At 38.4% G+C, this 27778-nt stretch overlaps 1 protein-coding gene and 1 long non-coding RNA gene across 14 annotated transcripts in view; both read right to left on the reverse strand.

Moving 5' to 3' along the window:
* The window catches only part of LOC122464557, a 121439-nt gene that overhangs the window by 18831 nt on the left and 74830 nt on the right, over window positions 1–27778 (reverse strand). The gene's annotated exons all lie outside the window — the stretch shown is intronic.
* Window positions 11210–27778, reverse strand: part of PRPF4B (pre-mRNA processing factor 4B) — a 49736-nt gene continuing 33167 nt past the window's right edge. For 2 of the 13 annotated variants that reach the window (XM_027821329.3, XM_037893216.1), the window contains exons 9-15: window positions 27428–27575; window positions 26321–26458; window positions 23711–23864; window positions 17916–18030; window positions 17194–17345; window positions 16492–16578; window positions 11210–15278 (exon numbers count right to left, since the gene is read on the reverse strand). In XM_027821329.3, the coding sequence (XP_027677130.1) occupies window positions 15075–15278; window positions 16492–16578; window positions 17194–17345; window positions 17916–18030; window positions 23711–23864; window positions 26321–26458; window positions 27428–27575 (998 nt within the window). In that variant the 3' untranslated portion in view covers window positions 11210–15074. The remainder of the gene's footprint in view (window positions 15279–16491; window positions 16579–17193; window positions 17346–17915; window positions 18031–23710; window positions 23865–26320; window positions 26459–27427; window positions 27576–27778) is intronic. The other 11 variants (XR_006288715.1, XR_006288716.1, XR_006288714.1 and 8 more) reach the window with 11 other exon arrangements.

Genomic DNA, 27778 nt, shown 5'->3' on the forward strand with positions numbered 1-27778 from the left:
CAGGTGAAGTGGGCAAACCAGACACACCTATAAATTAGCTGTCCGTTACACCTGCTCCTGCTGGGGGCCGTAGAGCTATTGCCCAATGTAGATGTGGCCAGGGCACTTGCATCTCCCTTGTCACCTGTCAGTGAGGAAGGCCCAAGAAAACTCCCAAACATTTCATGAAATGGTGTTGGCGATTCAGGCGGTAGCATTCTTTCTTGTAAGTATGTACAGAACTACTGCCCAGCACAGCTGTGATACTGGAAATGTTTGGATGAGACAGAGCAGATCCTGACTACTTGCAATCATGAGTAAGCATATAGCACTTTTCACAAGTAGTAGTATTGTTAAACCTGTGGTGTCCTGAAAACAGTCTAATTCTGCTAATTTTTTCTGCTTTTCTAAACTCACCTTATAGCAGCGTGGATAAAAATCAATGATTTAAAAAAATTATTAAAAAATTGGATTTTTTTGATAAAATGCTTTTGAGGAGAAAGCCTATCTAAAGATAGTTTAAATTAAAATACATTATAGCTCAAAGATATCTTATCGTGGAATAGGGATTATAAATTCTAATTCTATAGTATGAGACAATATATTCATGTAATGTTTAAGAAAAGTTTTGTAAATGAATTCCAATAGTTCATGGATTAGGGACCCAATCTTATGGGGTTCCAGGGGCTTCTGTATAGATTATTTAGGTTAATCTTTCTATCTACCCAGTGGGACTCGGTGCTCAGTCTAGAAATACCATCAGAGAGGCTTGGTTTTGCAGATCTCAGACTGTGGATTTGTCTCCACAGAAATAACATGCTTGTTAACAGCAAAAATGTTTTTAAATAAATAAATATATAGAGGTGAGAAATAACAGACCTCAACCCTATTGTCCCTCTGCAAATTTGTGTACACAGAGTCAATCCCTTACCTCTCTCTAAAAGTGCAAAGTTTCAAAAAGTTCAATGAATGGAAGATTGTTGTGGGCGGAATAGATGTGGACAAGGAGAAGAAGTCTGGAGATAAATGTGAGGAGAGAGAGACAGGCAGTAGAAACAAAAGTGAAACTGTTTGAGCAGCATACTCCAGAAGTCTTGAGGTCTTTCTGGGTGTAGCCTTCATTGATTTGAGATCTACCATACCATTCTCTCACTAGAAGGGAAAACCTATAATGGCATCAAGCCGTAAGAGAGTCCCAGTTTGGGAATATTTTAATGAAGTTCCTCTACCTGGGGGTAAGACAGGCATGCGTGTAAAATGCAAACAGTGCAACAAAGAAATGCAAGGCCTGGTTGCCCAAAAGAAACAACATCATGAGAAGTTTTCCTTCTCAGGAGGAAGCTGCATTGAAGATGATGAAAGGAACATGTCTGAACATGTAGGATCATCAGGTTGGTAAACTTTTTTTATTTCATACTTCTTTCTTAAGGACTGCCTGTCTTCTTTCTGGACTATTCTTGAATTCTCATGTTTGAGCAAAAATATAGTTGTTACTCTATGGTACCATCACTTTAGATGCAGTTGTGATAAAAAATAAACAGCTGAAATAGGCAGATCTTCCTTTTACAATTTCACCTTTAAAGTAGTACTGAGTGTCAGCGAATGCAATGAGTAATACTAAATGAGCAGTATGGTAATAATAATTAAATAACTGCATTGACTTATTCTGTTTAGGAGAATCCATCCTCAACATACAGGATTCTGAAGACTTTCCACCTTCAAGATCACCATCATTTTCTATAGTTTGAGTTATCTGCCAATGATAGTGTTTCAGTTTCATCGTGTATGTCACATAGCCACAGTATATCACCTGTAGCAAAAAAGAAAAAAAAATCTTCATCATCCAGAAACAACAATAGATACATTTGTGATAAGAACCAGCAGATTCCAAAAAGAGGTAATTGATGAAAAAATTGCCCGGTTTGTGTATGCAACAAACTCTCCTTTCTGTATGATTGAGAACCCATGCTTCATTTACATGATTCAGTCATTAAGACCAGGATAGAGTCCACGGAACAGAGCAGATGTCGCAGGCAAATTGCTGGATAAAGTGTATGAAAGAGAAACCGGACAGTGTGCAAAAGGTCTGGAGGGTGAAATTGTTAACCTGAGTCTTGATGGGGGGAGCACATACAACAATGATCCTGTTGTATGTGCTTGTGTGACAACAGAAGAAGGGAATGTCTTCCTTACAGAAACAATTGCTACATCAGGAAATGCACACACAGCAGAATACTTACAAGAAGTAGCGTAAAAGCAGGGCCAGCCCACAGCATTTTGGCACCTGAGGCGGGAGCTTAAATGACGCCCCCATACCCCCACGCTTGGGCCAAAACTTTGAAAGGTCTCAATTCTGCCTTCTTCCTGTTCTACTCCTCTCATGATACTGCTCTGCTACCTACCCCAATAAAGAAGAACTAACAACTTAAAATGCCTTGTTCAAAAATTTTAAGTAACACTTAACTTTCAAACACCTGAACAGCAAATGTAACTTTTCTTGTCTGCATAGTAAACACTGGCATTTTTATCTGTTTGAATAATCAAAGTGGTGCTTTCCATGCCTTCTTGGTTGCAAAGATTTGAACTGCTTCCTGAAGGTCCACAGTATGGGCCAGCTCATGCTCTTCTGAGACAGTTGCAAGGCCAACCAGCCTCTCCTGTATCATTGTGGAGCGTAGATGTGTTTTTATTAACTTCAGTTTGGAGAAGCTGTGTTCTCCACTGGCAACTGTTACAGGAAGTGTTAGAAGTATGCGCAGAGCAACAAAAGCATTTGGAAAGAGGATGGTCATCTTTTTTGTGCACATATATTCCAGAACAGCCTTTAGAGTTGATCCTGCTGAAATGTATCTTGAAAGGGCTTTCAGTTCATCACCTAAATCACTCGCATCAATATCGTGCATGTCATCATGTGTCAACACTGTCTCTAGTGCCCTGCATGCTGGTGTAGGTCTTCTTCAGGTACAGTGAGGAGTTTCGGAATATCATACAACATCCGAGATATACTGCTGTGTTCCTTGAGCTGCATGAAACATTCTTCAACTGACTGTATTGCACAATCTAGCACCTGGTTAAAGAATTCAATTTTGAATTGTTGTTTGGGGTCTCTTATGGGATTATCTTGTGCCTCAAAATCAAAATGTCTTCTTCTTTGGTGACTCTTGTATTCTTGAACGGGTGGGAAAATAGCTTAAGTGTGAAGTTCCTCTGCCAACTTCTGTGCACTCTTCAGAACGTTTTGAAATCCCTCTAGGTATGACTTTGCTTTGTCCAGTTGTTCCATTGCTCCAGATATATCAAGGTCAACACCTTGGAGTCTCTTGCTTACAACATTTATTTCAGACAGTATGTCATGCCACAACACTAAGCCACACAGAAATGTGAAGTTATGTATGTTTCCGGTGATTCCATTTCCCTCTGCCACTGTTCTCCCACGAACAGTTCCTGTCATAACATTATCCTCCATAATGGCAACTATGGCATCATCTATCTTCCCAATTTGGTGTTTGATAGGCTTTATTGCCTCCACTTGACTTTCTCAGTGGTTTCAGTGTCAGAGGGAATATTGCTTTAAAATTTGCCATCAGTGAGTTGATAAGGAGAAAAATACATAGATGCTTTGAATTACATTAAAAAATTCAGCAGCCTCACTAGAAGCTGGTGCTGCATCACTGACCACCAAGTTCAATGAATGAGAACTGCATGGGACAAAAAAAGCTCGAGGGCTTAACTCTCGGATCTGTGTCTGCACTCCTCTGTTGTTTCCTCTCATGTTGGCACCATTATCGTAGCCCTGACCTCTCATGTCAGCTATCCCAATTCCTGTATTTTCCAGCTTTTTAAGAAGCACATTTGTCATATGAGCTCCTGTAGTATCATCAATGTCAATAAATTCTAGAAAATGCTCTCTGACAGTCACCATTGCAGGGACATTTTCACTAGGTTCTGTTGTTGTTACAAAACACACCATTAAAATAATTTGTTCCGTATGGCTGATGTCAGGTGTGCAGTCCAGAATAACCAAGTAATATCTTGCTGACTTCAGATCTGCCACAATCTTCTGTTTGACTTTTGTTGCCAGGAACTGTATGATTTCATTTTGAATTTTTTTCCATGGTAGTGGTGTGTGTACATTTCTTGGGAGGTGTCTCTTCTTAGATGCTCCTGAAGTACAGCATCAAACTCAGCCATCAGCTCCACAGTTTTAAGGAAGTTTCCATTGTTTGGCACATACAGCTGATCTGAAGTGCCAAGCAGTGCTAGGTTTTGGGTAGCAAGCATTCTCACAATGGCAATGAGCCTTTTCAGAACATTTTGTCAGTAAAGAGACTGATTCAATCTTCTCTTGATGCTGATCATCTATCGTGGCCTTTAACCTTAGTCTCATCTCAAGCTCTTTCCACCTATGGAATGCTCTCTGGTGATTTGCTGCCTTCTCATGGCATGCCAGATTTAGCCAGATTTTTCCAGTCCTTTGTTCCTGTAGAACCCCATGTGGCTGGAACATTAGACTGGAAGAGTTTGCAACAAAAACAGTATGCAGCATTCTGGGTTTTTGAGTACATAAGCCATGACCTCTCTGCTTTGTCACCATTGGGGATTTCACACCAGTAATGTGGTGGATGGAAACTTCTATTTTCATTGTCTTTGGGGAACATGAAGTTTTTCACTTGCTGTGGCCCATGCAGTCCCTCAGGCTACTGCTCAAGTGGGTCCACAGTCCTGGATCATCTAGACTTAAGGACTAAACCCAGCAACAGCTGTTTCTTGCGCCTCCACCACACTCTTCTCTGATCTACACTTCTCTTCAGGAATGTGCATGGTTACATCCATTTGAGATGGAGATATGGATGCTGCAGTAGCTGCCAGGTCACCTGCACTCTGACTAACTGGAAGAGCAGGCATCTCCTGACCACTCACATCCTCAATGAGGCTGGAAGGCTCACCGAGAACAGTTGTGTCTATGTATCTCAGGAGAGCTCCTTCCTGCTTAGATAGAAAATCTTCCTTTACTTTCTTTCTTTTTCTGAATGGTGTCTCAGAGGGGCGTTTTTTTCTTTCACTCATGACTGCTGTTCTGTGCCAGCTATAGTGGCTCTCAACACTCAATTGAAAGGGACAAATAAGCAGGCTGGTAGCAGGGCCTGAGTGACGGAAGATATCAGCGTCTTAAGGGCCTAACTGGCTCCTACTACTTCAGTTGACTGCCTGTTCTCCTCAAGTGGGTTCAGGGAAGCAGCAGGAAACAGGAAGCTCCCTGAGAAGCTGGTGTTTATCAGTCCAGACTCCTGGGGGTGCTAGAGAGGTACATAAATGGCTCCTCCTCCTCTCTCTCGCTGCAGCTCCTGCTGCTTTCTGTTATTTCCTTTCACTTTTTCTCCTGCCTGCCTGTTATGTCTCATGTGCCCTCCTTCCTCCAGCACAGCACTCCACCATATCTGTTCATCTAGAGCAGAGAGAATACATATGCAGCAGCAGCAGACACAATTTTCCACACTCTGGATCCTAGTGGCGGCCACCTCAGTTTGCCTCATGGTAAGGCCAGCTCTGAGTAAAAGCTATAACAAACTGTGAAAAAAAATTCAAATGTCTAGTACGCAGCTTGGTCACAGACAATGCTGCAAATGTATCCAAGATGAGAAGCAATTTAGAAGAGGGTGAGGAGAGTCCCAAGCTAATAAGATACAGTTGCAGTGCTCATTTGATTCACCTCCTAGCCAAAGACTTCAGTGTTTCAGAAATAAAGGCTAATGTTGAAGTTACAAAATACTTCTGTAACAACCACTTTGCAGCAGCTGCTCTGAAGAACGTGGGAGGAACCAAGCCGACTCTCCCACAAGACCTGCGATGGAACTCAGGAGTGGACTGTTTTGAGCACTGTATCAAGAACTGGCCTAATCTGATGACAGTTTGTGAACAAAATCGTAAAAAAATAGATGGTACTGTCACAGCCAAAGTTCTCAACATTGGGCTTAAGAGAAATGCTGAACACATGCTGAGTTCCCTGAAGCCTATTTCTGTAGCCTTGAACAAAACGCAGGGAAATAGCTGTTTTATTGCTGACACTGTTGAAATTTGGAAGACACTGAGTGAGATCTTAAAAAGAGAAATATGCAATGACAGAGTTAAATTACAAGCATTAAAAAAAATGAATGGGACAAGCACTATCTCCAGCTCATTTTCTTGCAAATTTTCTCAATACTTGGTACCAGGGTCAAACCTTAACTGCTGAAGAAGAGGAGTTGGCTATGACATGGACATCCAGGAATCATCCCTCCATAATGCCAACTATAATAAACTTCAGAGCTAACGGTGAACCATTCAAGAAATATACGTTTGTGATGATGTTTTAAAGAAAGTCACACCAGTGAACTGGTGGCAGTCACTTAAGCACTTGGATTCAGAGAGTGTTGAAGTGATCATCTCACTTTTAACAGTAGTAGCTTCTTCTGTCAGTGTAGAAAGAATATTTTCTTCCTTTGGACTAATTCATACCAAATTGAGAAATCATTTGGGACCTGAAAAAACAGGAAAGCTTGTTTTTCTTTTCCAGATTATGAACAAACAGGAAAATAAAGGTGAAGACGACTGAGTTAGCTACAGAAGCCAATATTTTAAGTTTCTCATGTTGACTGACAAGGTCGATCTAATTTTGGTTTTTTTTTTTTTTTTTTTTAAAGTATTTCATTTAACTATTTTAGTTAAAAACAATTTTAACACAAACAAACCTGATTTTTAAAAACTTGAATGTTTAACTAAATTCAAAAATTTAGTTTTGTTGCTTGTTTTGTTAAATTATTATATGTTTGCTGTTGAAGAAAAAAATCCAGAATACATAACATTGTGGTTTTTGTTAAATAAAACAATTTAAATGTCTGTCTGGTGGTGATCTCCTCCTAATAGAGCATGGCAAGAAAATCCTCCAAATATTAATGATTAACCTGTTGAATTGGAGATAGTTCACCTCCCAATATTTCATAAATATCTGCTTCAATTACCTTTGGTAAATGAAATAACCAATCATTAATTTTCTGATATAGCTGTAAAACTAATCTGAAAAGTTTTCAAAATAAATCACTTTAAAAATGTATAGTGTATACCTTCTAAAAATGAAACCTACATCTATCTCTGAGTTGTGAAGAATATGTATTAAGGTTATTACAACCAACAAGAATGCACTTTTATGTAGAAATCCATGATTAAATAATCAAATCCACCCTGCCTTATAGTTTCAAAAGGATTAATTATTTTTCACTTCCTGCCCAAACTTGCATAGCATTGCTGTTTAATGTTAAGCTGTTGCAGCACATTTCAGTGTGGGTGAAGTGATTTGTATGTAAAGATAGATAACACTCCATTTTTCGAGTACTTTGGGTTATTTGGTGAAAGGTGCTCTATAAATGCTATCAAGCATTTCCTTTAAAAATCTAATTCATGTCTATGACCTTTTTTGGTTTCTCTTTTCAGATCCAAGAATCACTGTCTTCAGTTTCATGCTTTACTGTACACCAAATGTGCAGATACCTCTCAACATGCATGCAATATTTATTTCTTAAACATATGTGACTGGATGAATCAGGGTATTAGTAATGAAGCAGTTTCTCAAATTTTAAGGCCTAGCAAACCACATCTAAAACTTAAAATACTTGGCATATCATCTGTGTAATTTTAATCAGTGTAGTTCTAATGGATTCTTTATTCGAATACACGTTCAACCAACCTGCACAACATCTGATTGTGGCTCACCTACCATCAGGGGTAAATGTAATAGTTTGAGAACTACTGAAGTGGTAGGATATGGAACCTTTCATCTTTAGTTTATCAATTAAAATCTACCGTGGGTCAGTAGTAACCAGTTCGTTAATGGTGTTGGTTCAGTTTCTAGTGGACAGATATTCACATCACAACATGTATTAACTCTCATGAAAATGTGAGACAAAGTGAAAAACAGATTGCTATTTAGAGGTCTATAGTATATCATAAAGCACCTATTATTTGCATTACGGTAGTGTCTCAGAGCCCCAGTCAAGTACCCAGGACCCCACTGTGTTAAGTGCTGTACAACACAGAATAAAAAGATGGACCCTGCTCTAATGAGCTTAAAATCTAAGTAGAAGATAAGAGACAACTGATGGTTACAGATAGAAGAGGTAATGCAAGGAAACAATGAGAATATTGGTCAGTATTACAGGCAGTGGTCTCAGCATACCAGCAGCCTAACTGTTGAAGATTTTTGTAGGAATCACAGCCAATGAGTTTTAAGGAGGGTGAGTTAGTTTTCAGGTGTTAATGGGGAGCTTCTCCCAAGCATGATGGTCAGCATGGGACAAAGCAAACTGCTTATTTGGAAATAGAGGCTGGCATCACAGGCTGATCAGAGGGGGAAGTCAGCATGTCCATGGTGAATGAGATGGGATAAGTAAGACGGGAATAGGCAGTGAAGGTAAATTTTATGTTTGATATTATAGAGGAAGGAGAGCCAGTGGATGGATGCAAACAAATGGGTTATACAGTCAAAGTGATGGGCTAGGAAAGCGATCTTTGCAGCAGCATTTGGAATGGTTATGAACAGAACACCACTGCATTTGTCAAGACCAAAGAGAGGGATGTTGCAATAACAGATTTGAGAAAGCCTGAATGAGAGTTTTAGCTGTGTGACTGGATAAGAATGGCCGTATCTTGGGGATACTATGCAGAAAGAAATTGCAGGAGTTGGACATAGCATGGATGTGATAATCTAGAGACAGGTTCAAATAGATGACAGCGATCAGGTTATTAGCCTGAGAGACAGGTGGGATGGTGTTGTCCAGTGATCAAGCAAGAGGTAGTGCGAAGGTCTTGGGGGTGAGGGTTCTAAGATTTAACAGCTCTGGTTTAGTCATATTGAGCTTGAGGGGATGCCTGGAACATTAGCAAGGCACTGTTAGAGGGACAGGCCAAGATTTTATTTTGGATAAGAGACCAGTCCAGAATAGACGTAAATCTGAAGTTGTTGGCATAGAAATAGTATTGAATTTGTGTTTGCAGATGATATTACAGAGAGAGAAGGTTAGAGGGAGAAAAGAGGACTAAGGACAGAGCCACATGGAACCCCCACAGAAAGATGTGGGGCCAGGGCCAGCAGATGAGGAGGATCCTTCAACGGACAGGCTGAAAGAGCATTTAGAGCAGTGGTCCCCGAACTTTTCAAAGTCATGCCCCTCCACTTACCTTTGTGCGCATGTGCAGACACACACAACCCGGGGCTGGGAGCGAGGCCATGGCTCGCGGGTGGGGGGAGGAGGATGCAGACAGGGGTAAGGGGGCCGAAGCTGGGTCTGGGTCCAGAAACGAAGCCGCAGCCTGGGGCTGAGACTGGGGATAGGGGCAGGTGTAGAGCTGCAGCCAGGGTGTGGTCGAGGCTGGGGGTGGGGCCAGGGGCAGGGTGGCGCTCTCTCCCCATCCCCCATGGGGCTGGCCTGGGGCCCACCATGCCCCCTTGAACGTTCCTCTGCACCCCCTAGGTGATACACCCCACAGTTTGGGGACCTCTGAATTAGAGACACAGAGGAACCAGCACAGGGCAGAGTTATGGAAGCCAAGGGAGGACAAGATCTTAAGAAACGAACGGTCAACAGTACCTAAGGCAGCTGACAGGTCAAGGAGGACGAGGATGAAGTGCTGGCTAGGAAATGGTCATTAGTGTCTTTGGTGAGTGGTTTCAGTGGAGTGCAAGCAACAGACACTGGATTGGAGGGAATCAAGGATGAAACTGGAGGAAAAATGGCAGAAAAAGATTGTAAAGAGCACATTCAATGAGCTTAGAAATGAAAGAGAGAATGGGTGGTAGTTGGAGAGGCAAGTGGGGTTGAGTGTGGGATATGTTTAAGATGGAAGAGACTACAGCATGCTTGTGTTCTGACGGAAAAGAGCCAGAGGAGAGTGTGAGATTAAGGGGTTAGGGAGGATATGAGAGTAAGTGCGAGAAAGTTGGGGTTTACTGGGGCAAGTGGAGATGCTAAGAGGAGGGAAGGCAAGCTGAGGGGAGGGGGAAGGTCATGTTGTCTTTTGTCAATTCAGACCATATATTAGAGATATAAACATTCTAGTACAGGCAAAAATAAATACAGTCTCATCAAAATTAGGACGTGGGGAAAAAGTCCACCCTAGCTGCAAACACCATCCCTTTGCACGTAGATCCCAGGCCAGACTGCACCCTTCCTCCTTGAAAGCCTCAAAAAGTTTTTTTGCAGCATGCCCTGAAGATCATCAGATTTGGGTGATTTTTGACCCAAGGTCAAGGCTGGAATAAATTCGGAAGTTCAGGGCCCTTCACAGACAATGCCCTTCCAGCAGCTCAACCTTCTTTTGAACAGAGGGGGCTTCAGCTCAACCACTTCTAATCAAAACTGCACCATTGGTATCACCTAGGGAGAAAGGTGGTCTCAAGTAGGCAGCTCCAACCCATTTAAAAACTGACCGGTCAATACCAAGACCTTAAGTTCCAACTGGCAATTAACAGGCAGCCAATACAGAGCACCAATTTCATGTGTTCAAGTGAGAAACTCCAATTAACAAGTAAGCCACCACATTCGGCATCAGCTTTACTTTTAAGTTGATTTAAGGTACTGTACCATCTAGATTACATTGCTATAGTGTAACCTCAAAGTGACACAGTGACATGGTGAATAAGGTCTGCACCCAAAAGAGTTAGAACTTCTTGGCTAGATGAAGACAGCCAGCCATCCTGTCCAAGAAGCTAGTGAATCAACAATACACTTAAAAACAAATGGCAAGCACAACCTCTGAATTAAAGAGGCAACATAATCCTCGCCATTTCATCAGGCTGCTTTTCCCATCCTACCATCTTTACACTCTTATCCCAATTAAGCTACAGCCATCTATCTTAGTCACTAACGGCCCCCATTAGTGTAATACAATTTTTAACGTGCTTATCTTCACAAAATCCTGTGCACTATTACCCCACTTTACAGATGGGGAACTGAGGCACAAAGAGACTAAATGACTCTTGCTCAAGGTCACACAGAAAGTGTGTGATGGAGCAGGTAACTGAACACCTCTGGTACCTCAGTTATTGATGCTGGCCTAAATTCGAGCAGAGAAAACGGAATCTGAAGAATGACACTGGCATGTTATGATTTAGTGTATGCAAGTATTTGAAAAAAGTATTTAAAAGCTTTATATTATCAACATTATAAACAGAGCAAAAGTAAAAAACACAAGATGCAAATAAGTTCCAAAATCTTATTTTATTAACTTGAAGCAATTGCCACTTTGAACATTTGCTGCTATAACTATGAGTTACAGTTGATGACTTAATACACTGTAGAAGATTAAGTTATATCTCCTGCATTCTCACAGAATGATCAGCCTTCTGTGTATGGATCAATATATTCAAAGGTTCTTCAGAGGTTTACGGCCACTTACCCTATATATGGATGGAAAAACATTATTAAAAGATGTGACGATTCAAAATCAAAATTCATTAACAAATTTATTCTAAAATGGTTTTCAATTATGTCAATCTATATGTATTCACCTAAGCAACATACATAACAAATATAAGTAGTAAAGGGATTTTTAAATATACATTTCCACTGCATTTAATTCTCATCAGGGGGCCCAGATTCAAAAGCACTTTTAGTTTGTTTTTTGTTGATTTTCAGTCACCATGAGACACAGATCATGGGTTAAATGCTTGGGTTCAGCCGAGTTTCACGTCGCACAGGGCCTGAGGTGTGGAGGCAGCAAATATAGCTGTATACCACCCTCATCCAAAAGCCAACTGCAAATGGCAGCTTCAGGGATTCTTCTATTTTGTACCAGTTTGCCACAGCTGGGAATCAGCAGAGTTCAGCACCACTCCAGTCACACATCCAACTCTCCCCTACACTAAAGGTTGAGAGGGAGAGGCGTGGCAAATAGGTAACTATGTCTCTATACCACTCAGGAATCTTCCATGCTGGGGGAACCATTTAGCTAGATGCTCAAGCCAGAATTACAACTCCTTTGTTCTGCCAGAAAAGCACAAAGGGAGCTGGAGGAGGGCCAAGGACCAGGATCCACTTGTTTTTCAACAATTTCTCATAACCCACCTCCCTAGTTACAATGTTTGCTCTGTTGGCTAAAGGTAAGTAAGAGATAGTATTAGCATATATAATGCATGTGCTACAATAAAATATGGGAACAAAATTTTGTATCCTCTTCTAGTAAAATCTTAAAAACGTCAGTGATGCTAAAATATATATATTTTACCGTCAAATTTGGTTGACTCCTTCCTAAAGGAAAAGTATCATACCCAATATTTCTCTTACAAGAAGAAAGCAAACAGATACAGTATTGTGTATCTTCCTACATTTGATCACAACAAAATCACATCGACCAGAAATGAAACAAGCACATCTTACATATAAATACCATCACAACAGAACTATTCTTAAAATTACCAATAGTGCTAATGAATGCTGTAAACAGAAAGATTAGACAGACATAAAAAATATTTTCATATCTTTTATAGGACAGAAACCTTTGTTCATGTCTTCTGGTGGTCATCATCTTCTTTTGAGCGGCACCTACAACACAAAGAACAAGTAAACGAGCAACTTTATTCTTCTTTGGAATAGTTTTTAAAAGTTCTGTAGGTATAAGGTGCATTGTTTCTATTGGAGTTGACAACTCATTTCATTATTCTTAAATAGGGATACAAAATAATGGTCAAAATCAACAGAAACAATAGGATTTCACTACATCTGTGTAAAATTACCACCAGAAGTGCTGGATATGTTATAGGCGTCACCAGAACAGTGCAAATTTCTTTGTGTGGAATTAACTAAGTATCTAGTTCTTCATTTCAGTAAGAGTGAAATCTGCATTCTATTTCCTGTATGAACAAGAAACTTAATACGTTGAAGTAGGAACAGATTTACTTTTCATTAAAAATGAAAATAAAAACTGAGAAAAGACAGGTTGAAGGTTCAAAATAGGCATGTAACATCACCCATCACCTGCCTGCTTTGTAGTTCATTACATCTCCTTGGTGGGGAACACCCCACCAGCAGAATGACTGCTTAGTCTCATTTTCCATCCTTGATTGCACTAAGTGTGCATGTTTGTGCCTAGATGGATAAAGAAGTCCTATTTACAATTTGAAATGGGTATTACAAAAAAAACCCTAAATCCCTGTTTTTTCTGTACCTTTTATGCAAATAATAAATGGAAATAAAAAGATGCATTTTTTATTGTCTCAAATTATATTTAAATCATCAGTATGGATTGGAAAAGTTTGATTCTGGATTCTTCATGTTGCATAACTAACTCAAATGTTTCAAACTATTTTTAACTGGTTGCTAAATGTTTATCTACACATGCTGTCAGAAATAACCTTGTTAGGAAGGTGAAGTTGGTGTCTCATCAAATCAGACCCATGGAGTAGGCGTAGAGTGGCCTGTGCCTCGCTTTCCTTTCTCTCTTTCAGCACCATCAAAAGGAAAAGTGAGAAAAATAGCACAAACATTAGTTAAAGCCTGAATTCAATCATATATCCTACAGGAATAATTTCATAACAATGAAAGCAGATAGACAGTATCTGTAGGTTTTTGGTTTGTTTTCTTTCTTTTACAATGATGATAATTAGAGATCTAATTAATGTAGTCTAATATCGCCTTCCAAAGATCATAACTTTTAATAATCCCTTTAATTAAAGGATTTACAGAAAAATGAAGGGTTTCTTCTTACGTATTACCTGATTTACCAGCACTGAAGACAAAATCTTTTAAAAATGGCTACAAATGCCTTGTTCACAAAAGACTTTATTATCTAATGATGCATACTGAAAACATACAGAAATCTGCATGGTCCACTTTACATGCAGCAGAACAATCTTCACTTTACAATAAGTGAGTGTCAACTGTTTTATGCAAGAGACAACACTGTCACATTTCTTAAAGAAAAGCTTCATTTACAAAAGAAATAAAAGGTAAAGAAGCAATTACCGCTTTTAAAAAGCAGCTGCTTTGTTCAAGAGTGGAAGGTTTATGCCTGTATTGAAAGACAACATGATCACAAATAATGAAAACAATGAACAAATGAAACACTTTTAGCATAAAGCAGTACACTTTCAAAATGACATACAAATAGTTAAAAATTTCATTATGTTGTCTATCTATCCTTTAGATATAAGGTCTTTCAGAATCAGATCCCAACATATGTAATTAGTAAATGAAAACTCTTCTGTAAGTATTGGTTCTATGTCATAGTGAACTATATTTAACAAAATGTATACAAAGTCTATAGCAAGTTGATTAAAAAAATTAAAGTAATAAGAACAGTACACTGAAGGCGCTCTATCCATCAAGTGCGCATTCTCCAAATTTTAAATGTGATGAACAGAACAGAAGTCGTAACTATGCCACAGTTGCAATGCCAGAAAATAAAACATCATTTATCAAACATGCAGGGAATTCTGCCATAAAGCTATTGTCTCTCATTTGTCAGTTGTTCCAGTAAAATAACATCTTAAACACCGGTGATGTTGATGGTTTAGCTTACCTTCAGTGTACTGAAAGTTGTACACAACCTGCTTTAAAAGAGGAGACCATCCCTGCAGGCAGGCTCAAGAAGGAACAGACCCCCTTCGGCACTGACTACACCAAGGGCATGCTGCTGTGGCCTGCACACACACACCTAGGAAAACGTGAATATAAACAGCATTTATGCTGGCCATTTTTTAAAGACAAAAATGAAGCCAAGTCTGCTAAAAACAAATCAACCACCCAGTATTACTGTTCTTTTTTAACAAGCTTTTTTTTTTTTTTTTTATATAATATATGAACTGCAACCATATACATTAGCATTGTACTTGTGTGCAGTCTTGGCAATTAAAACAGTTCTACAGTGAAAATTTTCACATAAGACACAAACAGAATTACTCTAACATTTCTAAAAGAAATATCAGCCTTGGTGTTAATTCAAATATATCATTCTTCCTTAACTTTGCAGGGGAAATATTTATGTTTATATACATTAATAAACTGCTGTGAAATTTCTTCAGTCTTTGTATCTTAACTACTCAAACCCTTTGGACTTCTTCATCTGAATTAAATTTTTTCCTGGATGAAGGCGTGTTGCAGAGCCTGGTTGATGCTAATCCGTTTGGCTGGGTCTAACATTAGGATCTGGTCCAACAAGTCCTTTAGCTGATGTACTTTTTTCCGCTGGTCTTCAGGGAGTCGTTGGCACCCAATTAAGTCTGCTAACAGGTCCTTGGTTGGATTAATGGTGCTCATGACAGTAACTTTTTCCTAATATAAAAAGTGCAACCAACATTTACTTCTATATAAATTAGCACAGTTAATAAAACCACTATGAGCACAGTAACAAGCACATATTCCAATTAAAGAACTCACTCTCTCTCTGATGTTATTCCTCCTAAATTTACTGCTGTCCAACACAAATTTAGTGTTGTAACTCATTATTGTAAATGTTATTTAAAGAAATACTGAAAATTGAACGTAAGACTAGTAAATGTGCTTTATGCCAAATGCATTCATTTTCTTGCACATCTCATTTAAGATCTGCTTCTCTTCATTTGAGACTCAGTGGATTAGTATATTGAGAATTCTAAGTGAGAAAGCATGTTCTATACTTGCCAATTTGATGCATTCTTAGGGTGCACTCTAACGTTCTAGTGGTACACACTCTAATCCCTAAGGGCATATTTACCCTACAAAATTATGTTGGCCTAAATTACGTCGGTATACAGCCACCACAGTCATTGAATTGCTTTTGTGGTCCACACTATGCTCCTTGTGTTGGTGGTGCATGTCCTCACCAGAAGCGCTTGTACTGACTGTACTGTCAGCATGGGACGGCTTCTGAAAGCCAGTAACAGTCGATGTAAGCAACACAATGTTTATACTGACGCTGCATCGACCTAACTACATCGATACTGACTCTATGCCTCTTGTGGAGGTGGTTTTTAAGTTGGGATAGTGGGGCAGTTATGTTGAGGGAGCGAAATTTTAGCATAGACACTTACATAGTTAAATTGACGTAAGCTGCCTTGCGTCGACCTAACTCTGTAGTGTAGACCAGGCTTAAGGGAGTATTCTATAACAAACATTTCACATAAAAGTTGCACATTTTCTAATTTTAATAAAACAAAGGAAGGCAGCAGCATTAAGATTTATTCATAATTTCAAGTTAAGTTTATTGAAAGTTAAATTATATGAAGGAGTGCACTCAGTTTATGATTGAGAATAACCAGATTTTTTAGAAAAATTAAAATACAAAGCCATAGGGAAATTCCCTGTTGCTAGAACATAATTTAACCTATCACAATAAACTCTCTGCATTCTGCAGGGGAAAAAAATATTTTAAACAGCCTTCACAATGTATCTTGGTACTAATTTGGACATTAATTAATAGGGCATTAATTATTGAATTTCATAAACATTATTATAGTTAAAAAACTTTTTAAAAAATTATAGTTCAGTTAGTTCATTTAAAACTTACCCTTTCTGTTACTTTGTCTACTTCTATATACATGAAGTTGAGATTTTGATCGAAGTGTTGATCTTTGAATACACCTTTTCGGATCATCTGAAAATAAAACAGAGGCAGGAGTTTTGTACAGTTCTTTGTCTTGAAAACTTTAGACTCATCATAACTGAAGATTACATCTAATGACTTATAGTAATATGAATTACTTAACACTTTTAACACTCGTTCAGAGAACAGTGAGAAATGACTAGAACATAAGAACAGCCATACTGAATCTGATCGATGGTCTATCCAGCCCAGTATCCTGTCTTCTGACAGTGGCCAATGTCAGGTGTTTCAGAGGGTATGAACAGAACAGGTAATCATCAAGTGATTCATCCCCTGTCACCCATTCCCAGGCTTCTGGCAAGACTAAATTGAATAAAATGTCACTCAAACCAGTTGGATAACACACACAGTTATTCTCCATTTACTTACGTGTTTTATTTTTTCAGGTCGATGTATAAAAGAGGTTTCTGCTTTCACTTAACACATATAGTCTAAGAAAAAGAAGTCATGTACTTTCACGTCATAAGATTTATAATCAATACAAATTCTACAGTCAAAAGGTTGTTATATGCTGGCTTTTAAGACATCAAACCAAATTCAGTGTTTACTATGATGCCCATTACTGCAATTTCATATGAGATTTTAAACAGTTTACACATTTCTTACCTTGTTTGGCATCTTTCCTTTGAGGTCCATGGCAAGTTTCAACATATGGTTATTGGTTTTGCCAGGAAACAGTATTTTTCCTGTATAAAGTTCATATAACGTGCAGCCTACTGACCACATATCTATACCATAATCATAGATTTTTCCTATAACTGAAACAGAAGAGTTTTCTGATTACATCAGTTAATACCACAAAAGCAGGCATAAACATAAAATCCCGCAAGAGCAAAAAGATCCTGTAAACCCTGATTTAGGAGCTACCTTAAAACTCATATTCCTAAGAAGAATAAAGTACCAAAGGAAGAGAAAGAAAGTCTTTCCATTTTCCCATGACAGTGGGCTTTAACTGTATCCTGCCCTGGCCACCACAAAATAAAAAACAGTGAAAACTGTCAACCAAAATTACCCCTCCCCCCTGGAAAGGCCATGTGAGCTTCTGCTCACCAAAGTCCGTCTGTTCTGCCTCTGCAACATCTCAAATCCCTGCCCGACTAGGACCAAACAATGAGCATCTCAAGCTCTCTTTCACCAGATGCTAGTGTGTTCTGCTACTGATAGATCGCGGGACTGGCTACATTAAGATTATTGTTTTAACTTTGGTTTTAGTTTTTAGATTATCTATGAAGCATCAATGTTCCGAATACCTATGGCCATGTATGATAATTACCAGTCAAGTATTTACGTAATTTAAATACAGAGAGAAATATGTCAGATAAACTTACTAATTTCAGGAGCTCGATAAAATCTACTGACAAGATATGGTGTGATGTCATTATCTGCAACATGTGAAGCTGATCCAAAATCACAAAGCTTTAATATGGTTTTAGATTCATTCACCTGCAAATTAAATAAAAACTTTACTGGCACAGTGACAGTACATAGATTGTTACTGATGCTGTGACAGTACATAAACTATCACACACCAGTAACAAGACAATCTCAAATCATCCAATAATCCCCTTAACTAACTTTAATATTTGTTCCCCCTACTCTATCTTGGTTCCTCGTATTCTAATGAAACCGTAATACCTTCTTAAACTGGAAATGACAAAGAATGGCACTACATCATAAAAACTACTGAATTTAAAATTCATTTTTACTGATCAATTTGACTAATTTTACAGTTGTTTATCTATAAACTGAGAGACTATTAAATAACATTTCCAAATTTATATTTTCTCTCTACTTATATCAAATGCATGTGCTATTAGCCCAGCAAAAATAATCAGTTAACATGATTGACAAAAAAAATTAAAACCATGGACAAATATGTCAAAGAACTGTGTGTTCAATTTTTTTTTAAAAAAAGATTTCTTCTAGGTACACAGTAAGAATGACAACCGGTGAGAAAGGCTGGAATCTGCTCCCCAGGCTGCCATTCATGAGCCCGAACAATGTGCAGGATTAATAAGTGAAGATTATTTACATTCAAATGTGTCTTTCCCCTTCAAAAGAAACATAGACAAATTCTGAGCTGACACAAACTCAGAGTGCGCCTCCCCCAAATACAGAACCAATACACATTTCAAATAGTAGTAGAGTCCTAGTCACTCTTCCCTCAGTCATCAGAGAAATGGCTCTTCCTTGCCATATTTGGCTTGATCAAAAGTTGGTCATATAAAAGGTCCTGAGGATCCCCTAAATCTTCACCAATCTACTTCTCTAGAGCAGAGTTTCTCAAACTGGGGGTCTCGACCCAAAAGGAGGTTGCAAGGCTATTGGGATCATTGTTTCCCTTGCCTCACAGCTAGGCAGCCGAAGAGCAGTGGCTGCCGGCTGGCCGCCCAGCTCTGAAGCCAGTGCTGCTGCCAGCAGCAGTGCAGAAGTAAGTGCAGGAACGGTATGGTTACTTAGCTCTGTAGGGATCTGCACTGATGCAGTGAAAGTTATGTCCAGTAGCAAGGGTGGGGTGGGGAAGGTCATCACAGCCTGAAATATTTTCAAAGCAGGGCCCAGCAAAAAAGAAGTTTGAGAATCCCTGCTCCAGAGAATTAGACAGGGTAGCAGCCTGCGCAGAACTAGACAATGTTCCCTGTCTGAAGATCAGTCCAGAATGTGCTCATGTAATGAAGGCACATAATTTTCCACTCCGAGCGCAAGAGAGTCACTTCTGCAATGCAACCAAGTTCCAATGATCCCAAGAACAAAGCAAACAAAAGTCACTTCCATACCTGGATAGCATGAACTGCAGCACTCAGCTCTGTTGCCAATCCAGAGAGCTGGCTAAAATTCTCACTCTCTAAATCTGGTATTCATACATCAACTTACTGTGTCAGTAATAACAATGCACATCGGAATTAGTAGTTATTAGCTAATTAATATTACATAGTTCATGTCATTTTTTGGGTAAATATTCTTATAGCTGGAAACATACAGCCTCTATTAGATTACCACACCACCAATAAGACTAAAATACCTCATATGCAAATGAAATGAATCAACTATAAGGACTAGCCAAAAAAATATTCTACAAAGTTTCAGACTGTTTGGAATAGAATTCATGCCTCCAATACAAAGTTAGAACATTTGCTGAAGTCATTTACGAACATAAGTATTCATTTTGTATGTACTGTAATAAAATTTAGAATCTTTAATATGAAAAAATATTCCAGTAGGACACATATATTCAAGTAGTCAAAAAACATGTTATTTTATTATTTGTTAAATTATTCAGCTTTCACAAGTTGAACAGGCATTTGCTAAGATTAAAGCAATGCACTTCACTACTTTTCACACAAGTTTAAGTGTGAGACCTCACTGCACTCCAGAGCTTAACTTTACAGTCACTTGCCTCTGGAATTTTTTGATAGCAGGATTTTCTCTCAGAAAAAAGGGGTAAAGTTGCATGTGCATGTAGTTTTTTGTTTCTGTTTGTAGAATGAATGGAAAAGTGAAAACTAACTTTTATACACTGAAAAAAGCAAAATTCTAAATTGAGCCAGAACTTCTAGGATGACTAATACAAAAAACACCAAAGGGAAAAAGCATACAAGAATTTTTCAAGTTCTATTCAGAAATATTTGCGAATGCTGGAGATGACCCTGAATAAACTGAAGATATCATCATAAAGGTGAGAACTTTATTTTTCTATTAGAACACATTGGCCTGTATGTGTGTAAATGGCTGGATGCCATAGAGAATTCCTTTATCAAAACGAGGATCACACTGATGGCTTGGATCGCTGTAATTTCTAGGGGCTGCTGACAACTCATAAAAGGACATTACTTTTTTTTTTTTAAATGATACTTGGATGGGAACTGAGGCCTTAAGATCTTTCACAGTTTGATTTCCTTTTTTGAAAGGGTGCACTTAAGGCTTCTTGGGCAGACAAACTGAAAGACAGAATGCTTATTTTAGGATTCCTTACGTAAAGCCTTTGTTTTTCACAAAGAGGTCTAAAGATTAGCTTTAAAATATTTGGACAGTTGTATTCTTACTCATGTGGGCAATTTTTAAAACTCAATATTTTAACTATGTTATAGGTGGAAACCTCTTTCAGTCATTGAGTAAACAGGAAATTTTAGAAATAGAGGAAGTCTTAAGTTCTTGCTTGCTCACTTTTTTCAGACATCTATTTGGTTAAAATGATTATACTACATTGTTAAATTTATTACAGATTATTTCAACCATGCTAATAAGAAGAGATATAATCATCTTGGGGGAAAAAAATCTACTCTCATTCTGTGGCTGGACAGACCACAGATTAGGTAAGCCAAGCTCAAACTTCATAGGGAACATAGAAGAAAGTCCTGATTGAACCTTAAAATGTATAATATAACCTGTCAATCTGAGCACATAAATTGGTTTCTGGATACTTGTGTAGAGAGCTAGAGTAGGAGTTTTTGGACTTATTCCATTTAACTTAATCCTCTTCATTATTTCAAGTCTTTATAATCCTTTATAATACTATTATAAGTCATGCTTCTAAGCACTGAAATTATTTCTTAGTTGATGCTTTCAAGAGAACAGAGGGAAGCCATCCATCAGTTCAAATTAGTCAGACTTCTCACCTTAGATAACATTAAGGGAACAATTCAGATTTCCTTCAGGGGATTCTAACTCAATATATTTGATTTTTAAAAATGTATTTAAGAAAAGCTAAGTTATTTTAACACAGTTCAGCCAGAGAGAGATGTATCATATCTATAATATAGTCAGGTTAGAAAAGATTAATCTCTTTGAACAGTCAAATTAAACAAGATAATTAGGCAAACTGGATTTTCCATTCATGCAAGCTCAGAATTGGGAGGGAAGAATCAAGTTAACCCTAGCTGTGCCTTAGGGCTTGTCTACAGTTATAGCGCTGCTCTAGCACTTAGTGAAGACGCTACCTATGCTGACGGGAGAGAGCTTGTGCTATCTACACTGGGGGCTAGGTTGGTATAACTACATCACTCAGGGGTGTGGATTTTCCACATCTCTGAATGACATGGTAATATCAACAAAAGTTTGTAGTGTAGACCAGTGGTTTTAAACCTGTGGTCAATGGACCTTTGGGGGTCCACAGAATACGTCTAAGTATCAGGGGGTAGCCGTGTTAGTTTGTATCCACAAAAACAACAGGGAGTCTGGTGGCACCTTAAAGACTAACAGATTTATTTGGGCAAAAGCTTTCATAGGTAAAAAACCCACTTCTTCAGATGCACCCTGAAGAAGTGGGTTTTTTACCCAAGAAAGCTTATGCCCAAATAAATCTGCTAGTCTTTAAGGTGCCACCAGACTCCCTGTTGTTTTTGAGAATACGTCTAAGTTTACAAAGGGGTCTGGCACCTCCATTAGAAATTTTTTAGGGGTCCGCAAATGAAAAGAGGTTGAAAACCACTTGTGCAGACCAAGCCTAAGTTAACTTGACCATTAAAAACAGCTTTTTAACATGTGTTTTTACAGAAGCAGAGCCAAATTTGTTATTGGAGGCTTCAAAGTAGTTATACTACATATAAATTTGGCCCTCTCTCTCTCTTTTTTTTTTTTTTAAATGGTCAGGGTATAAATTTAAGACCCTGTATGGCCCTCAAGTCAGTTATTTGCATAAAACTCAAGGGCAGAATATGGTTTTTACTTATTAAACTTTCACGTATTCTCTATTATTTGTTCAGTATCTTATTGTTCTACTCAGCATCCCTCCATGAAAAAATAAGCTCACATTTAAAACTACTTATTTCTGCCCTTTGTTGTTTTCTTAATTTTGTTTCTCTACCTTCCCATTCTTTTATTCTCCTTCTGTCTATCCCCTGCATTTCTTTCCCTACAGCAATTCCAAATTCCTACTTTGAGAGTTTTGCGTCCACCCCCTCCCATCCACTAAAGTAATCAGCAGTTACATAGTTAATGTTATTATTTAAAATACCATGATTATGCTTTAGAGCAGCAGTTCTCAAACTGAGAGTCAGGACCCCAAAGTGGGTCGCAACCCCGTTTTAATGGGGTTGCCAGGGCTGGCGTTAGACTTGCTGGGGCCCAGGACTGAAGCCCGAGCCCAAAGTCTGAGCCCAAGGGCTTCAGCCCTGGGCGGTGGAGCTCAGGTTACAGACCCTGCTGCCTGGGGCTGAAGTCCTGGGGCTTCTGCTTTGGCCCCCGGACCCAGTGCAGTGGGGCTCAGGTGAGCTCAGGCTTCGGTCCTCCCTCCTGAGGTTGTGTGGTAATTTTTGTTGTCAGAAGGGTGTCGTGGTGCAATGAAGTTTGAGAACCTCTGCTTTAGAGTTAACACCCCAATACGATTAATGAAGGATAACAAGGAGTTAATGGATCCTAGATATTGTTTCAAATTGATGCACACTCAAAAGACAGTTAATTGCTTACACTAGGTTCATATTTAGGTTATTTTCACGACCAGGAAGACTAGAAACTTACATTTTTAAGTAAGCGAAAGCTCAGATTCTGTAGGATTTGAATCTGTCATGTGGCCCACAAATACATCAAGTGAACCAAAAGCAACCTGTGTTCTGGTGTTTAACTCCCATGACGCTGTGCCTATCCTCTGCTGCAAGGGTACAGGGAAGAGAGTTTAAGGAGTCTTTCCCACTCCCCTCATACGAACGAAAGGAATCATCTCAATTTAGAGCCAGCTAGCATGTTTGGCTCTTGCAGCAGACATGTCTTTGCTAGCACACTCACAAAAAGGGAGCATTATCTTTAAAGAAGTCAAAATCTTTCTTCTCAGAAAGAATGCTTCCTTACTTTGCAATACTGAAGCCCTCTTTTTAAAGAAGTATGAGTGGAACATGAAGGGGGATCTGGGCAGTCGCTGTGCTGGTTTAAAGGATAAAATTCCAGGTTACAAGGTTATGTTTAGTGTTAAAGTTTTTTAACTGGAAGCAGAGAATATTTGATTGAATTACAGTTATTTTCTTATTTACTATTTATACCATGATGATTATATTTTGTCCTAATACAAAATCAAAAGCTTTTTTTCTGAGTAAAAGGATGACAAAATTTGGACTTCAAAATTCAGATAACGCCCTTTTCAAACAAAAATGTATTTTGCACAGGCTGCCTTATAGTGTTAAATATTACTTACCAAAATATTGTCTGGTTTAATATCAGCATGTAGGATGTTACATCTCTTAAGTAGTTTTAATGCCAGGAACAATTGCTGGCTGTAGGACCGTACAGCTTTAATGTGGAGACCGACATCCTTTCCATACTTTTTCAGTACCTCTCGTAAATTCATACTATTTATGTATATAAAAATTATAGGAAAAATATTAAACAAGGAATAGCATATTTATATTTTAATAATCAATTTTAATGTACATAAACTAATTCTCTTTTAGGCAGTAGGAAAAAAATCACTTAAACCAGACCAACTTGAAATAGATTCCTTGTCATCAGGCCATATACTGAAATAGAAATCGCAGCCAATCAGAGCAAGAGATGCTATACAGTTACTGACATGACTGTGCTTATCTAACAGTTATGCAACTTCATTAGAATTCACTGAGGGTCTCATTTGTGTAAAAACTATGATAGTTTCTCAACAGCTATATGGTCTTTTGTAAATTTTCTCAAGGGGCAAAATAGGGCAGGAAAACATATTGACTGGGACTTGGGGAGGAGAAATACAGAAGTTGAGGTGGCCATGTTGGTTGTTGGCATAGGCAAATAGATTGGCTAATATTTATCAAACTAGCAGATCAAAGGGACTTAACAGCCAAATACAGCAGAGAATTTGAGGACAAAAACATTTCTGCATGCTGATAACTTTTGGGTGCTCCATAAAACAACATCCTTTGGTCTCAGGTTATTAGTCTACTTGTGACACGCTGTACCTCCAAGTAGCATCCTGCAACTTCCATATTCATCATTCATATATGGTTGTGATATTTAAAACAAAGCATGCCATGTAAGATATCACATGAAAGGTCACGATCCACTGAAACCCACTGTCTGTCAGAATATGTATATCATTAGAGTGTATGAAGTTATGAGATTTTGCTGCATGGTTGTTATTGAAATATGTTGTAAGTTTGCGAGTTGTCCACTGCTAGTTCTCCAGTGACAACAAAGGAGGTGACCAACACCTGGACGGGCATTGAAAGATCGTCACGACCATTAATGAGCAGGGGAGTTGTAATCAAGGGATTTACAATGCTGTAAGAGGGCTGAGCAAGCATCACACAATGGGAGATTGCTCAACTTGGTGACTCAGCAAAGCCCACAAGGACATGTCTGGGCCAGTGTTTTCCAGGCACATGACTGAGGATATAAAATAGGGGAGAGTGGCATCATGCTTTTACCCTTCTCCTCCCCAACCTACACTGGAAGCAACAAGAATGCTGGGAAGACAAAGACTTGAACTGAGGAGATTGGTCCCAGGCTTAAAGGGGAAGCCTGTGCATTAAGATCTGTGGCCTACCTGCAATATCCAATGGGTGAGAAAAACTGCTTGATCCAAATAGTACCTAGTCTAACAAGGTTTAAGATTTAGACTACACACTTACCTTTTATTTTCTTTGGTAACTATCTCTGACCTTTTGTGCCCACCACTTATAATCACTTCAATTCTATCTTTCTGTAGATAGATCTGTTTTATATTTTACCTAAAACAGTGTGTTTTGGTTAAAGTGCTTGGGAAATCTCAGCTGAGTTTACAAAGGCTAGTTTGTGTCCTCTCCACATTGAGGGAATGGCAGACTGGGTAATGCACTTATACTGGTTAGGCTTCTGACCAGGGCAAGATGGTACAGTTCTGGGGTACAAGGCTGGGGGATTGGGAGATTTTCTGGTGGCTTTCTCTGTGTGATTTGAGAGGGGCTCAGGGAGCATTCACGCAACTTAGCTAGGTGTGGGGCTCCACATGCTGTTGTACTGAGTGATAACAGTGCCTGGAGGGGTTTGTTGCTTGTCACGAGCAAAGGAGTGTGAGAGACAGCCCAGAGTTGAGAGACAGCTAAAGAGTTAAGAGGGCACAGCAGTACCCCAGTTCCAGGGTATACCCCAGGGATCCCGTCACAGCATACAATTATTACTTCATAAACCTCAATAGTACTTTCCCTAGGATACATGGAAAATTACTTGATTGTACACATACAAAGCTTAGGATTCATAGTACTCTGATAGTCTTGGTGTAGAAATGTAACCCCAAAAGAGTTGCATAGTACACATTTTTGAGTCCACTGTCATAAAATACAAAGTACAGAATCTAGTCTGTCACAAGAAACCTGAACATTTATACCATTTTAGAGGAAAAATTAAAGGTTGAATCACTCTATTGATTGTTTTTCTCTGAATGTATCCTACATAGTTGTATACACACAGGTAACATGTCCTCAGACATACTTAGCAAATGATATGAATGCATTCTGAACCTCTGAAACCATCCCAGATGAAGAAGGAACTATGAACGTTAGGAAAGAAAAATATAGTGGTAAAAAGAATTGCCAATTGTCAGGACCAGATGTCACCCTGAGATTGTCATTTTAAGTAGATTAAAATAGTGTGGTGGTACTCTGTATATTTGTGAAGCAGTTTTTGAACTGATTTCCTTAAGTAAGTTTACCGACATATTAAGAGCAGAATGTAAAAAGTTCAAATGTAAAGAAAATGTACAAGTTAAGAGTACAAAAGATTAAAATGCACTTAAATCTACTTTCACTTTTATACACAATTCAGTACATATTCATTTTACCTGAGTGGTTCAAATACCAGACAGAGGTGCTGTTTGTGATAAAAATGCCTGAACAATCGCAGACAATGAAATTTGTCATCAGGATCTGCATCATTGAGCTTCTTCAAAAATTCTAGTTCTTTGAGACCAGTTTTTTGCCTAAAAACAAAGAAATACATTTTGGGCCCAGAACTTATTGAAATTCTATACATCACTTCCAACATGAACAATACGTTGGCTGGCTCTCAAAAAGTTAGGAAGGTAGTAACAGTCTTATGGTTAACACATCCCTAAAAGTCAAAAGATCTGAGTTTTAGTCTCAACATCTATTGTCTTTGACAAATGACTGGACCTTTTTGTGTTTCATATGTCCATATAAAACCAGTCTTTGCCTTTTCCCATATGTAAAATGGAGGTAAGACTTCGCCCTACCACCCAGGGTTGTGAGATTTGACTCAATACTGGGTTTTGAGAGAGTTGCTGTTTAAAAAAAAAATAAAAATCAATCCAATATCTATTTAACAAACTGTACTATACTTGTTAGCAAATCTTCTGCTGAATGGGTTGCACATGATACAGAGAGTTCACTTAATATTTAAATTCACATCCAGATTCACATTTAAATATAATCTGTGAGCTAATTAATGGAATAACAAAATAAGAGATTTTAAAACCGCTAGTTAAAATAGATAGGGGAGGTTTACACTGAAAATCCTCTTCATGGAGAAAGGAAAGAAAATTACAAAAGCAGTGAACTTTAAATTCACAGTATTGCAACTATGCTGGATAATATTGTCTACTGTAACATTTACACTACCCAACAAGGGACTCTAGCTCTCAAAAGAGCTGCAAATAATTTACTTTCCACGTAGGCAGAGTCTTACTCCTCTGCTACCAAATATTTATTAAAATGTATAATTATGTAATCAATCGGATTTTGATTTCTATTGACTATGATAGACCTGAGATTATTTCACTTGAAACATCAAGTGGGAATAAAACCAAGTACTGAAAGATTTTCTAGAAATTTTTTTCAATACATATAATTAATAAGATTATTATTAGCCCCACCTTTATGATTAGATTATTAGTGCTGTAAATCCCATTATTTTACAAAATATGACTTACATAAGTTCATTGTTCCTGATTATTTTGACTGCCACTTCTTGGTTTGCTCTTGCCATATCTCTGGCTCGCACTACGTTACTGAAAACTCCCTGGCCAGTGTAACCATAAACATTGTAACGTTTATCTAGAACTTCACCTATGTTAACACCTAGGAAAGAAAATGAACAGGGCAATAAGATAAATTCTGAGCTACGTACACACATGTAGAATAATTGACAAAAAACTTTTCTGTATAGTTCTGAAAAAAACGAAGATACACAGTGCAGTCACTTAATTATTGTGTCAAGTCTACAGAGCTTTGTAGCTAGGTTTGTGGAAATTGTGGGGAACTGAAACTGTGCTTCCTTTGGT

Source organism: Chelonia mydas, chromosome 2 (genome assembly GCF_015237465.2).
Source record: "Chelonia mydas isolate rCheMyd1 chromosome 2, rCheMyd1.pri.v2, whole genome shotgun sequence".
NCBI lineage: Eukaryota > Metazoa > Chordata > Testudines > Cheloniidae > Chelonia > Chelonia mydas.